The sequence below is a fragment of the Hippopotamus amphibius genome, chromosome 12 (genome assembly GCF_030028045.1).
Source record: "Hippopotamus amphibius kiboko isolate mHipAmp2 chromosome 12, mHipAmp2.hap2, whole genome shotgun sequence".
Taxonomy (NCBI): domain Eukaryota; kingdom Metazoa; phylum Chordata; class Mammalia; order Artiodactyla; family Hippopotamidae; genus Hippopotamus; species Hippopotamus amphibius.
In genome coordinates this window covers 49,171,827-49,185,071 of record NC_080197.1, presented here as the reverse complement: position 1 = coordinate 49,185,071, position 13,245 = coordinate 49,171,827, and the positions used below count along the sequence as shown (strand labels likewise).

The 13,245-nt window shown below is 40.7% G+C and overlaps 1 protein-coding gene across 5 annotated transcripts in view; it reads right to left on the bottom strand.

Moving 5' to 3' along the window:
- The window catches only part of GPCPD1 (glycerophosphocholine phosphodiesterase 1), a 58,962-nt gene extending 47,984 nt beyond the window's left edge, over window positions 1-10,978 (bottom strand). The window contains exons 1-5 of one of the 5 annotated variants that reach the window (XM_057701385.1): window positions 10,801-10,978; window positions 10,085-10,215; window positions 8,540-8,751; window positions 5,080-5,156; window positions 1,757-1,853 (exon numbers count right to left, since the gene is read on the bottom strand). In XM_057701385.1, coding sequence (XP_057557368.1) covers window positions 1,757-1,853; window positions 5,080-5,128 — 146 coding nt within the window. In that variant the 5' untranslated portion in view covers window positions 5,129-5,156; window positions 8,540-8,751; window positions 10,085-10,215; window positions 10,801-10,978. Of the gene's footprint in view, window positions 1-1,756; window positions 1,854-5,079; window positions 5,157-8,539; window positions 8,752-10,084; window positions 10,216-10,800 lie in introns of those variants that run through there. The other 4 variants (XM_057701387.1, XM_057701386.1, XM_057701388.1 and 1 more) reach the window with 4 other exon arrangements.
- Between the last annotated feature and the right edge of the window lie 2,267 nt (window positions 10,979-13,245).

Here is a 13,245-nt window from a genome sequence, read left to right as displayed (position 1 = left end):
TCAGCCATAAAACAAACAAACAAAAAACCACAAGACTGTTGTCTATAGGCAAACAGATTTGTTCACCTTTTGTATCCTCTGTGTCACCTACTTCCTTACTCTCTGTGAAGCACTGTTTATTTGCCATGTATGAATCAATTACATCTCATCATACAGCAATGTCAAATGGCTGCTTCCCTAAAGCTAACTGTTCCCATTCTGTTCACATCACTTTGACCAAGCTGGCTGGAATCAGACTTAAGACAGGCAACAGGGCTCAAGAGTTCAGAGCAGAGGTAAACAAGGTCAGAAAGACATGAGGTTTCCCTTCCAACAGGAGTGACTAATTCACAAACCAAGGAAAAGATAGCCACTTGAAGAGAATAAACATCTCGTCTGTCTGTGATCCCAGTATCATTTGTCAACAGAGCTTAACTTATAAAAACAGAAGAGCACTGGCTGAGAAAGCGCATCACACTAACAACAGCTAGAGAAAGGGGTGTTCTGTGCCTGTGTTCTGTTTGGTGCGGCACTGTTTTACTCTCATCGAGATCTCTCTGGACTTCACCATGGCTGTGAAGGAGCAGCTTCTGCTCACTTGTCTGTGTTGCCCCTACGCATCCCGCAACCAGTACTTCTGGTCTGTGATGTCCCCAGTCCAATGAGACGTGTCCATGACATGCATGGGGTCCCAGCAATGGCCAACTGCCATAAACAATTCTAAATGCACGCTCTCAGTTTTCGTATTTCTCACAATATGCACTGATAAAAAGTGCTTTTTGTCTAGCACGGGGTCCACAAGTCACATTTTTAGCAGCACTGCTTAATAATCACCTAATCTGATGTTTCCCCCTGGGGCACTGCATGTATTTATATACTATTTAGAACGCCCTCATCTCTCCTTTACCCCCCCCACACACCTGGACAATCCATAACACTTCAAAATACCTGCATATGGAGAAGGACCACCTTTGCTGACATCACTGATTCTATCCGAACCCCTCACCATGAAGATGAGGGAACCAAGGCTTAGAGAGATGAGATCTGCCCAAGGTCACAGTTAACTGCAGAACTGAAAGTGGCACCCAGACCTTCCTTTCCCCACTCCAACACACCCATGCTAAGTTTAGTGCTGTATTTAATGTCAGTAGAGGACTCATTTCATTACATTAGCTAAAATTTCTAAGGGTGTGTTCCACTCTCTGCTACTTTTAATAGTACATATGTCTCAAGAAAATTATTTCATAGGCTATAGCAAAGATTAGCTCTTTTATCAAGAATATGTACTGATGGGACTTCTTACGTGGTGCAGTGGTTAAGACTGCGCTCCCAAGGCAGGGGGCCTGGGTTTGATCCCTGGTCAGGGAGCTGGATCCCACATGCATGCTGCAACTAAGAGTTCGCATGCCAAAAATAAGGAGCCCATAAGCCGCAACTAAGACCCAGCACAACCAAATACATAAATAAATAAATTTAAAAAAAAACTCTACAAAAGTTTTTTAAAGTAAGAAATAACAATATAAGCCTGTTTAGAAATATGGTATGTATTAAGTACCAAAAGCCAAAAGTTGAAAATGACTGTTTGAGAGGTGGAAATTGAGAAACAAAGGAACTTGTCTTTTCACAGCAAACTCTGTAAAATAATTTCACTCTTTATGCATATGTGAAAGTTTGATAAAAATTAAAAGAAGAAAAACATACCAAAGTATCTCAGAAACCCCCTTGTTTATAATCCGAATGTCACAATTACTTGGTAATACAACATGTCCGTGCTTACCTTTCACCTGTCTCATTCTCTGGAATAAGAGCCACAGCATTTTGAGGATTCCAGTTTCCCAAAGCATCACAGCTTCCACATATTGCAAAAACTTCTCCTAAAGAAACATAATGAGTTATAGTGGGTTAAGCAGCAACATCTCATTTTAGTTTTAGGAAGCTGTACTAGTTTAATGGGATGCAGAGATGGAAGAGCTTCACTGGAAACGGGTTTGGATCCAGGTGCCACACACACTAGCACCTGCATAATTAACCTGACCCACCTCTACAGAACCAAAGGCAGAGAAAAGGAAGGATGTACAGGGACAGACTTTTCTTCATTTTCAACTACTTACTGAGCCAATAATGAGAACCAAGAAGACCAGATGAGATCACACGGCAGTCCCTGCCTTCAAGGCAGCTTCCAATTTAAAGGGGCAAACACTGAAAGCATATAAGTAACCTAGAGAAATAGTATTTTCCAGGAACTCAAACAGTAACTATCAAGAAGCTAAAGATGAAGAAAATTATCAGTGGAGCATGAGCAATGCAGCAACAACCACCAAAAAAAAAAAAAAATCCTCAAAACCAAAGCTCGTGAAAAGCTCATCAAAAATCTCATTTTCCCTACTAAAAGAAGACTATCACACTTATCTGGACACTTTTCACCAACACATAAACCAACATATAGCTATCACCTATATTTGCTGTTTCATATACTTAGCAAAAGTCTCCAACTTCTTGAATATAAGTATGCAGAAATCTTTAACTTATTTATCAACACACTCTGAATTACTATAACTAAAACTCATAAAGAAAAAGACAACGAACTGAGACCAAATGAACAAATTTCAGGACAAACTCCTCCACACTCTGAGGGCAGCCTGGCTTCCAAGCTTTGGGCACTGCTCTCGTAAGACTAGGGTTATAGTTGGTTTTAGCCACCTGCACGAGCATTTTGTATGCTTGGACTGTCTTAACTAAAATCCTAAGTGTGGTAGTCATTCAGGAGTTTTCAGGGTTCTAAACACGTCTATTAAAGCACACAATGGTTATGTACAAAGATTTCATGTGAAAATATTCACCAATCCTTTAAAGTAACCAGATTTTTTCTGGCAATTAACGTAGGTTACCAGCACCTTCTCTAATTTAAAAAAAAAACAAAAAAAAAAAAAAGATAAACACTATTGCTAAATACAAGGCACAAACATTTATTCCTAAACTCACATATGTATGTTGCTCTGCATAAGTATAGCATATACAATGGCTCCTAGCTCAAAGTACAGATTACCATCAAACCACTGACTCAGGCCTGTTATATGCCCTTTATAAAGGGCAGTCTCATTAAAGTTTTTCATGGAGTCAGTTATTTCTTACCCCCACACAAAACAGCAGCTACTCTCTGCTCTGGAAAGAACATGTATCCCACATGGAAGAAGTAAAACTTGGATAATCTGTGGTTACTTTCTTATATATAAGTGCTCCTGCATTTTACCAATTCCCTCCTGCAATGTCACTGTCTTTCTGCTGATAGCCTTTGAATAAGACTTCTCTGAGAAAAAAAGGAAACTTTTTACTAGAACAGACCTCTTTCTTTAATTGGCTTTCATTTATAAAAGATAATAGAAACTTGAATGCTAACGAAAGGAATTTGCAAACAGCACCCCCACATATTGTTTTTACTTGTTCCCTCTTACTTCACCCCTCTCTGCACTCTCTCCACATTCAGCAGAGAACACTTCCTCCTTGCTTTGGGGAGGAAATCAAGGTGACACAAGATTTGGAGGGGAGGTGAGATTCCACCCCAACATCCCTTCCCTGTCCCTCTACCTCCTTTCCTTCCCACCTACAGACTCTTCTACAGTCACATCCACCACTATCTTCCCTCTAGTCCTTAAGAAGTTCCACCTTGTCAAACTGACCCTTTGGTGGCTAATTCTGTGGTCATCCCATTTGCCTGACATGGCCAGCTCCTTCTAGCTTAAACTGCCTATGCGCAAAAGTATGATATAGGTCTGCAATCTTCTCGAGACAGGAGAGAGGTGGTTACACACTGGACGAGAGGTGAGCACTGGACTCAAGGGACTCAACCCCCTCAAATGACTAGCAATCTTCAATCTGCAGAATCTTGCCCAGAGGTGGTGCTGTGTAAGACCATCCTGGCTAAGAATCTGAACTTGGACAAATACACACTGTCAGGTGCTGCTGCTGGATCAAAGATGCTTCATACACAGAATGAATCATTCACTCACTCTTTGAACACATATCTACCCTTGCTCTGAGCCAGGCACTGTGCTAGGTACAGGAATTCAGCATGAATAAGACACAGTCACATTTTTTTTCATGGCGCTTACAATCTGTCCACAAGCAAAATTACTCAAATAATTCCACAAAATTGGTAAGAGGTACTACAGAAAACATCCCTTGAATTTCACAGGGACCTTAATTTAACCTAGCTGAACGTGTGAAGCTGGGATAAGGAAAGTTAGGGGGGTGGTGGGAGGGGGCACAGATCTAAACAAAGGAAATGATTTGAGGAAGCCCCAGAGGAGGAAAGGAATGCAACAGATATGAGGAACTGGCCAGTATAGCCAGAGTGTATTAAACAAGGAAGTATATAAACTAGGTGTGATACTGTTGTTTTTTTGTTTTTATTGGGCTACACTGTGCAGCATGTGGGATCTTAGTTCCCCAACCAGGGATCGAACCTGTGTCCCCTGCAGTGGAAGCATGGAGTCGGAGTCTTAACCACTGGACCACCAGAGAAGTCCCAAGGTATGATACTGTTTTACACTAAAATTATTTCACACTGCTTTAGTAGACAGCAAAAAATACAATGAAGCTTAAAAAAATAGATGTACAAGTAAGGAACAAATTTATCTTAGCCAAATATTTCACCAACTTCTCACACTAAAAAAATTTCCCTCATTTTCATGTGACTTTAAAATCATAACTCAGAGAATTCCCTGGTGGTCCAATGGTTAGGACTCCATGCTTGCACTATCAAGGACCCAGGTTCAGTCCCTGGTTCAGGAACTGAGATCCCACAAGCTGTTTGGTGTAGCCAAAAAAAAAAAAAAATCATAGCTCAATTATCTTTGCCCTTTGCAAAATTCACAGCTTTCCCGGAAAACATGAGAAAAAGACACTTACTATTTGGGAATTCTTTTTTTCCTTGAGTTTACTATGCTCCAAGCACATTTCTGTTATCCAGGCATGTCCTAAAGATACTTTCATCTAATAATTAGGCCCACTCTAGTAACAACTCTATTTTTAATATAATCCAGATAAGAAAATGCTCATTTAAGTTTTTTTAAAATGGTTAAAAGTAAAGCTTTACAATACCTGGTAAAAGAGTTCCGCTTATTTCAAAGGTAACCTGAGAAGGTGTCATTCTGATGAATTTATTTTAGGATGTCGTGCTAGAAAGAAAAAGATGTCATTTATAATACATGAATACCAGCTCTAGATAGCTACCACGAAGAAATAAGTTAAAAGCACAAAAACAAAAATGAATCTCAACTGCAAGCCAAAGATTTCAGAGACCTTATATATAGAGACTGAATTATTTAGGAAGTACCTAGCAAATTTTAGGGCCTAGTGTTACAAACCTATTCTGGAAGAATGCATGGACCAGAAAAATTTGCAAAACAGGTTGTATCCAAACTTTTTTTAAGAATTCAAGATTATCTTGTCACATACCTTTTCTTCTAATAAGCAGCTGTTCTGAACTCAGCCTATCTTTCCTGACCAGGTTCATGTTTGTAGTGGAGAGAAACACACAAACATACACACCAACAACAACTACAGACAGAAAAAAGCTTGGCTCAAGATAGCATTTCTACTTTAGTTAAGAAGGTTCCAATTTTAATAACAAGAAAACAACCAAAGAACTTAAGTACCACCCACTGAAACAAACTAGTTATGTTCTCGAACAAGTCTGAGAATCTGCTTTTGAGTGACCTAACTGATGGCTTAAAAAAAAACAGTAACAAAAACCCCACCCCCGAGAAAAATCACTCTTTTCAAGTTTCTCTCTATTAATCGTAGGACCATCATGACTCTAGTTCTGTAGACTTGAATTTGGTCTCAACTCTGAAACCTATTGGGTTGGCCAGCCAGTTCAGCTTTAAGTTAAAATAATACATTTTTCATTTTCACCAAGAATTTTATTGAACAATGTATTCATTAACCGAATGAACTTTTTGGCCAAACCAATAGTACCAAACTGTAGATTTTTTTTTTTACTTTATTTATTTATTTATTGGCTGCACTGGGTCTTCATTGCTGTACATGAGTTTTCTCTAGTCACGGTGAGCAGGGGCTTCTCATTGTGGCTTCTCATGTTGTGGAGCACAGGGTCAAGGCATGCAGGCTCAATAGTTGTGGCTTGTAGGCTCTAGAGCAGAGGCTCAGTAGTTGTGACTCAAGGGCTTAGTTGCTCCTTGGCATGTTGGATCTTCCTGGACCAGAGACTGAACCCATGTCCCCTGCATCGACAGGCAGATTCTTAATTTAACCACTGCGCCACCAGGGAAGTCCCTAACCTATAAATTTTAATTGCTCTCACATACATGCTTTTCTTTCTAAGTTTAAACTTCATTAAAAACCCTAAGTCTCCTAATTATATTTTGGCTTCTCAGTCACTTCCCAACAATACATTTTATGTCAATTAGAATATTCCTCATGTCCCTGGCCTGGAATCACTTCCATTACCTACAGAAATCTAAACCTTTACGTCTTGGAGGCCCTTTACTCCTGATCCACATTTTCTCTCAGCTTACTTTCCATTTCTTTGCTGTTTTTCCCAGCCTAACCTACCTATTCACCTTACCATCCTTTAATTAAGCACTTAAGAAAAGATAGGATTTTTAAAAATTTTTATTTATTTATTTATTTATTTATGGCCTCACCAACCGCCATGCAGGAACTTCCCAACCAGGGATGAAACCCGCGTCCCTTGCAGTGGAAGCACAGAGTCCTAACCTAACCAATGAACCACCAGGGAAGTCCCAAGATAGAAAGTTAAAAAAAAAAAATTTAATGTCCATCAATTCTCACGCAATCTATAGAATTTAAATGTAAAAAGAACACATAATTCGCACAAGGCCACATCTTTTCGCAACTTCTCCAACACCTCCAAAAAAACTTTTGTACCCCCAATCTGTCAATGTTCCTAAAATAATTCCAGTCATGTTTTTATGTCATTTCCATTAGTTTACTAGCTTAAATTGTTTACCTGCATCTACACAATATTTTATTTAAAAAAAAAAAATCCTAAACTATCTTTCCTAGCTATTTATTCTTCCATTTTGCTATGCTCCCTTCCCCTCTCTCTGACCACGTGCACAGCTCTACAATGGTCATTTAATGAACACTTACACCCACAGTTAACCACACTTCCAAATCAAGACAGATAGACCTGGAGCAGCAGTTGCCACTGGAGGCAGCTGTGTCCTCTAAGGGATACCTGGCGATGTCAGGAGACATTTTTGGTTGCCACAACTATGGGTGATGCTCCTGGCATCTAGTGGGTAGAAGCCAGGACTGCCGCTCAACACCATACAATGCACAGAACAGCTCTCCACAAATAACTGTCCAGCTCCAAATATCCAGAGGGCTGAGGATGAGGAATCTCTAATATCTAACCACAGCGGGGTACAATGAGGATCAAGAGTCCAGGCCAATGTTAGCTATAAACTATGCATCATCCGACCTACATCAATTGTAAAATGTAAATACATTATATATACTAAGTAAGACCACCAGTCAATGTGGTTTCAAGTCACTTGGCTAAAGAATTTCACATTTGGCAACTCTACCATTTCTGTTAGAAAACCCAAAATTCCACACTGGAGGAAAAAAGCTGTCCTTGATACCTTAATCTATTTTGTGTCTAAGAGTAAACATGATCTATTTAAAGCATATACATCCAGTTCTAGCACAGCCAAAGAATGTTCTAAATCTAAAATTAGCTCTAGATTGTTACCACACCATTAACCTATATAACCCAAATAACTTAATAGTTGTCTTTCAACATGACATTTGATATGAATCTGAGTATAACCCTAAGATAATAGTAGGACTATTTCCTTTCCTAATAAAATGATTCACTAAAGTATTGCAATCTTCCATTTAATTTATCTATATCTTGCATTTAATTTATCTATACCTTACACTTAATTTACCTATATCAATCATATCAAGAATAAACCTTAAGGCTAGCTTTTAAAAAAGCTTGGCTTTTTAAGTTACTGAATTAATTTTGAGACACAGCAAAAAGCCCCATCATCCAGCAAATTGCTAACCTCAATTTCAACACATAACCTGTACTTTCACCCAGCGTTCACTGCCACAGTTACTGAGAACAATCTCATCTACATAATCAAAAGTTGGTACTCAATTATTTGTTGACCAATTTTAAGTAACTATTTTAACCAATTTTAGAAATCAGATGTAGTTATTCCTATGTATTGAAATCAACACCTAGTACAAAATTATCTCAATTTCTACTGAGTTAAATAGGAAAAACATGTACATTTAATGAAAAGGAAATTAATTAAAACTGAGCCTCTCATTCTTAAGGTTGCTTGTAAAAGTGGCTACAGTAACTTGACTGGAAACAGCTACAGTATACAGTAGACACTATACCAAAGCTACATAAACAAGCACAAAATTACCACCCCCACCCCACTCCCCCAACCTCCCCAGGTGTCCACAAAGCATTGTCTCCAACTTGGATTGCCAAAAGTCATATAATATGTTTAATTTCCATTCCCCCCACTGCCCAAATTTAATATCATACCAAATAAGAGCCTGCAGAGCTGCTCCTACAGCAGTTTACTTGACCGTGGACAGAGGCCAAAATTCTGGTGCAGGATTGAAGCACACAATTTTGACACACTGCTGCCACCAAAGCAAAATACTGTGCTGCTGTGGAATGAAAATTTACACAACCAACACTTCTTCTTCTTCCAAACAAGCAAAGAAAATCTCAACTTGGACGAGGGAGGTCTTCTAGAAATACACACAACAAGAATAAGATGAAAAATGCTAGTCATTTTTACCTTCATAAGCTGACTGCACATGTGATTTAACCAACTCACCTATAACCTCACATACAAACTATGCTTCTTGAGACAGGTTTTTGGTTTAGTTTTGTTTTTAAACATAATCTCCATTTTGTGCTTTTTGAAGATAAGTATTAAATAGCATTCTCATTTGAGACTTTGAGTAGCATTTAACACTACTTTAACACTTTTTTAAGGACTCACATATTTTGCAAAATGACATTGTAATTTACATTTTAACAATATTTCAGAGTTTACACTACCTGGCAAAATAAGTTTTACTCTATTCTTTCTGTCATATAAACTATCCCAATACATTCCTTTACTGGTTTGTTAGCTTGGGGAACAAAAGGGAGATTTAAGCAAACAAAGGTACAGGAACATTTAGTTTAGAGCTAAACTTAAATCACAAACATATTCAGCTAAAATGTGTTTTTTTCTAGCCAAAAAAACATTTCACTGTTTTCCTTCAAATACTTCTTCAAAGAAAAAAAGCTGTTTCCAATTCTCCTTGCTCTCTCCTAGGCTCCGACAGCTCTGATCCTCATAACTGGCTATAGGAAAGAAATGCACAAATTGCCTGTATTTTCCTCTGTTGATTTCTGCTCATCCTGGGGCATCCTAGGGGAGGATCATTATGACCCCGCTATTCTGACCCCAGTATATTTTCAGCCAATATTTTGATCAAATGTACACAGACATGAATGGATTTTTATTAAGAAAGCAGTCCTGGAGATTTCCTTAAGCCGGTTAATTCTTTAATCACCTTTCTAAACAATGCCATAAAACTATGCCAATTTTTTTCCATGTCACTTTATCTTGATATTACTTTCATATGCATTTCATTTATTTTTTCCTGGTCAAGTTATACACAAAGATTTGATTCATCAACTTACTCTTTGTACATATCAAATTTTACTCCCTCTGCTACTGAGATTTCCTTTGTGGTCATTATTTGCGTCCAACTTTCCTAATCTTATTTGTCTAGAATATTGGTTCTCCCCAGTAAAGTCGAGAACCGAGTGAATCATGTGCAGTTTTACCGGTTTGTTTTGTCTTGTGTTAATTGTATCCAGAATGTTAGGAATTGGAAAAGGGACTGATAGCTTATTTATTTCTTAGCTAAGTCTCAACTGTCAGAAATGTAACAAGACACATGAAAGGCGGGAGGTAGTGGATAGGAACTGGGCAGAAATAGGAAGGGCAAAACAAGACTATGAAAAAAACATCACGTCCAAACATCCTGCTTGGTTCTACCAGTTCCTCTATGTGTTACATACCATAGACAGCTGCCTCAACGGTGAAAGACTTCTCTACGATTCGTGACTGAATTCATGGGATAAGAGGGGGCCAATGAAGCATCTAACTGATGGAGGCTTTCTTCCATACGTTATCAAGATAATTGGAAGAGCTGCGGAAAAAGTAGAGCTTTAGAAGAAGGGGCAGCTGTCTTAAAATTGTATCAAGGGCCCTGATGTCTATTCCTGGAACCTTTTCCTAAGAGAGGAAAGCACTTCGGTTTCTTGGAATAACTGAATTATACAAGCACGCTCTAGACTACCTGGTTAGGCAATTTCAGAAAATGAGCTGTCAACACACTATGAATTAAGTATGGATAAAGCCAGAGAGTGGTGGTTAGCGAATTCTTCTGCATTTACGTTTCCTGGCTCCTTAACTTGGTTCTTCCAAAGCTCAAGGTGGTCCTGTGCTCTTGCATGCTGGCGTATCGAAAACGCTACATTTGGGGAGAGGAACTAAGCACCAGCAGCCCAGCGGAACCGCGGGCAGCAGACGATGAATGCAATAAACGTGTGCTACCCGGAGCCAACGTCCAGGCCGCTGTATGCCCGACGGGCAGAGCCCGCCCAGGCTGGGGACCCTGCCCCTGCCTCCCCGCCGCGGCCCCTGGCCCGGCCGCCCTGACAGCTCGGCCCCCACGTGAGCGGCCGCCACGGGCCCGCACCCAGCGCCCGGCGCCCCCGGCCTCCCGCCTCACCTGCCGGGTACGCGGGTCCGCGCCGCCGCCGACGCCGCGCCCGGGAGCCGGTGCCGCGGGCCGAAGTGCCGGGCGCCCGTCGCCGCGCCTCGCCAGCGCTCCCCCAGGCGGCTGGCCTCCGTGCGGGCAGCAGGAAGAGGCTCCGCTCAAACCGGTTTCAGCTGCTCCAGACCAAACCGCCGGGCCACTCCGCGGGGCGGGGCCGGAGAAGCGGCGGGGCGGGGCCTGACGTCACGCCCGGCGCCGCCCGGGCCAATGGGCGGCCGCGCGCGGGAGGCGGGCTCGCGCGTTTGTGGAAAAGGCCCGCGGCCGCGGCCGAGGGCTGTCGGGCATCCCAGGGGTCTTCGGCGCTGGCTCCTACCCGTGGCCGGGAGGCGCTGCGGTGACCTGGCCTGGATTCACAGACGCCTGCTTCGGTCCCCTAAGCAGTCTTAGGACGTCGTAGGGTGGAAGGTGGAGCCGCGATTTTTTTCCCATTGGAAAGCGAGGGAAGTGAACACGCCTGAAGTTCTGTGGAAAGTTTCTTTCGTTACAAAATAACAAGCACACTTGGATCAAATTTCTAGGGTTAAGGAGGAGGATTAGGTGACCCAAGATGGTTCAGAGTTTATACCTTTGCTACGCAAAGCGTGGTGTTCCGACCGGCAGTGTCCCTGAGGGCTACCAGAATTGTTCTCTCGGGACCCTCTCAGACCCGTCTATTCGTAATGAGTTTAACAAGATCCCCAGGTTCTTTGTACGTAAAGTTTGAAGGAAGCCTTCTGGAAGCTACAAAGACCCTCTCTGCAAAAGTTGTAGTCATTCATTTTCTTTTTTTATAAATTTATTTATTTATTTATTTATTGGGTCTTCGTCGCTGCGGCTCTAGCTGCGAGGAGCAGGAGCTACTCTTCCTTGTGGTCTGCCAGTTCTCAGTGTGGTGGCTTCTGTTGGGGAGCGCAGGCTCTAGGTGTGTGAGGTTCGATAGTTGTGGCACTTGGGCTCAGTAGTTGTGGCCCACGGGCCTAGTTGCTCCACGGCATGCGGGATCTTTCCTGCCCAGGGATCAAACCCGTGTCCCTTGTGTTGGCAGGTGAATTCTTAACCACTGTGCCACCTGGGAAGTCCCCGTAATCATTTATTTTCTGGGAAAAAAAATAAATGGCCCTGGGGGTGGGGGGTGGGAGGAAGCAAGGTTTAGTCTTTCCTTTGATGGTTCCAGAAAAATTAATCAGCATTCACTACTCATCCAACATAAACTGTTACTTTCCAGCATCAAGGTTAACCGCAGATTCACCCGTAATAGAACATTGTTATCAGATTTCATGTAAAACGAGTGAGATACTGAAAATTTAAAAAGAGATGTTGAAGGACTCAAAATAAGAGATAGCTCGAGCTGCAAGTTGTGGTCCTATTGAAAAGGCGTTTGGGTTAGATGAGCTCTAGCTTTTAGACAGCTTCTAGTTTTATAAATCAGATTTCATGACGGAATTTGATGTTTGAGCTTGGACTAGATCCCAGAGTATTTCTGACTGTTATCCATTCCGTTAATAAATAATCACTAAGTGCCTGCTTTGTGAGAGGCACAGAATGCAATGGTTTCTTGGTGACACTCGTTTTAATCCCAAATTTCTTAAGGAATTAAAATTTCTTCCTGATTATGTACTATTATCTGCTAAAGTCTTCTGTTGTACATTTCCTAATAGCTTGGAGTTAATTTCATTCCTCTGCTGTTAGTCATACTTCAGTGATGAATTTCTTTCATATGAGTTTGCTTCTTTTAAATGTTTATAGTAGATCTTTATTTTCCTGTAATCACCATTTAATCAAGCTATTATCTGCCTAATGTTTATAGTACAAGTTGATGGATCTAATTCATGCTCCTTCCCAAAACCCTATTAAAATAACAGAAGAATTACACATATTTGAAAGTTGCCATCAGTGTGCCAGAAATTGAGGAATTTTTAAAAGATATAAAACAAGCCAGCAGCATTGGATAATTGAAAAAAGAGAACAGAGAGCCCTGGACCCACACAGGGCAAGAAGGGACTCCTGGACTTTACACAGCCTTGCTTAAAAACTTGTTAATAATGCAACATGTTTTAGATTATACACATATGCCCTGTTCTGATTGAGATATTGGGAGTAAAATATAAACAATACATTCCTTCCTCCTACTTCCGTAGAATGTTGTAACTTTTCCAAGAAATGTTTAATGAGATTAACTTGGATCTTACCTCATTTAAAATATTTAACATTATCTTATTGGATTAAATAATGAAACAGTATCTCATTTTGTCCAAAATCAGCTGCTGTGATCTCACTTTATACCTTCATTTTTTTAAAGGTGGTAGAGGCATTGGTGGAAAAACCTTTAGTCTTAGGTCCCAGATTGGAACTTAAATCCTATCCCCCACTATCTGTGATCAAATATAAATCTTCGGAAAAATTTTTATCACCGTTCAT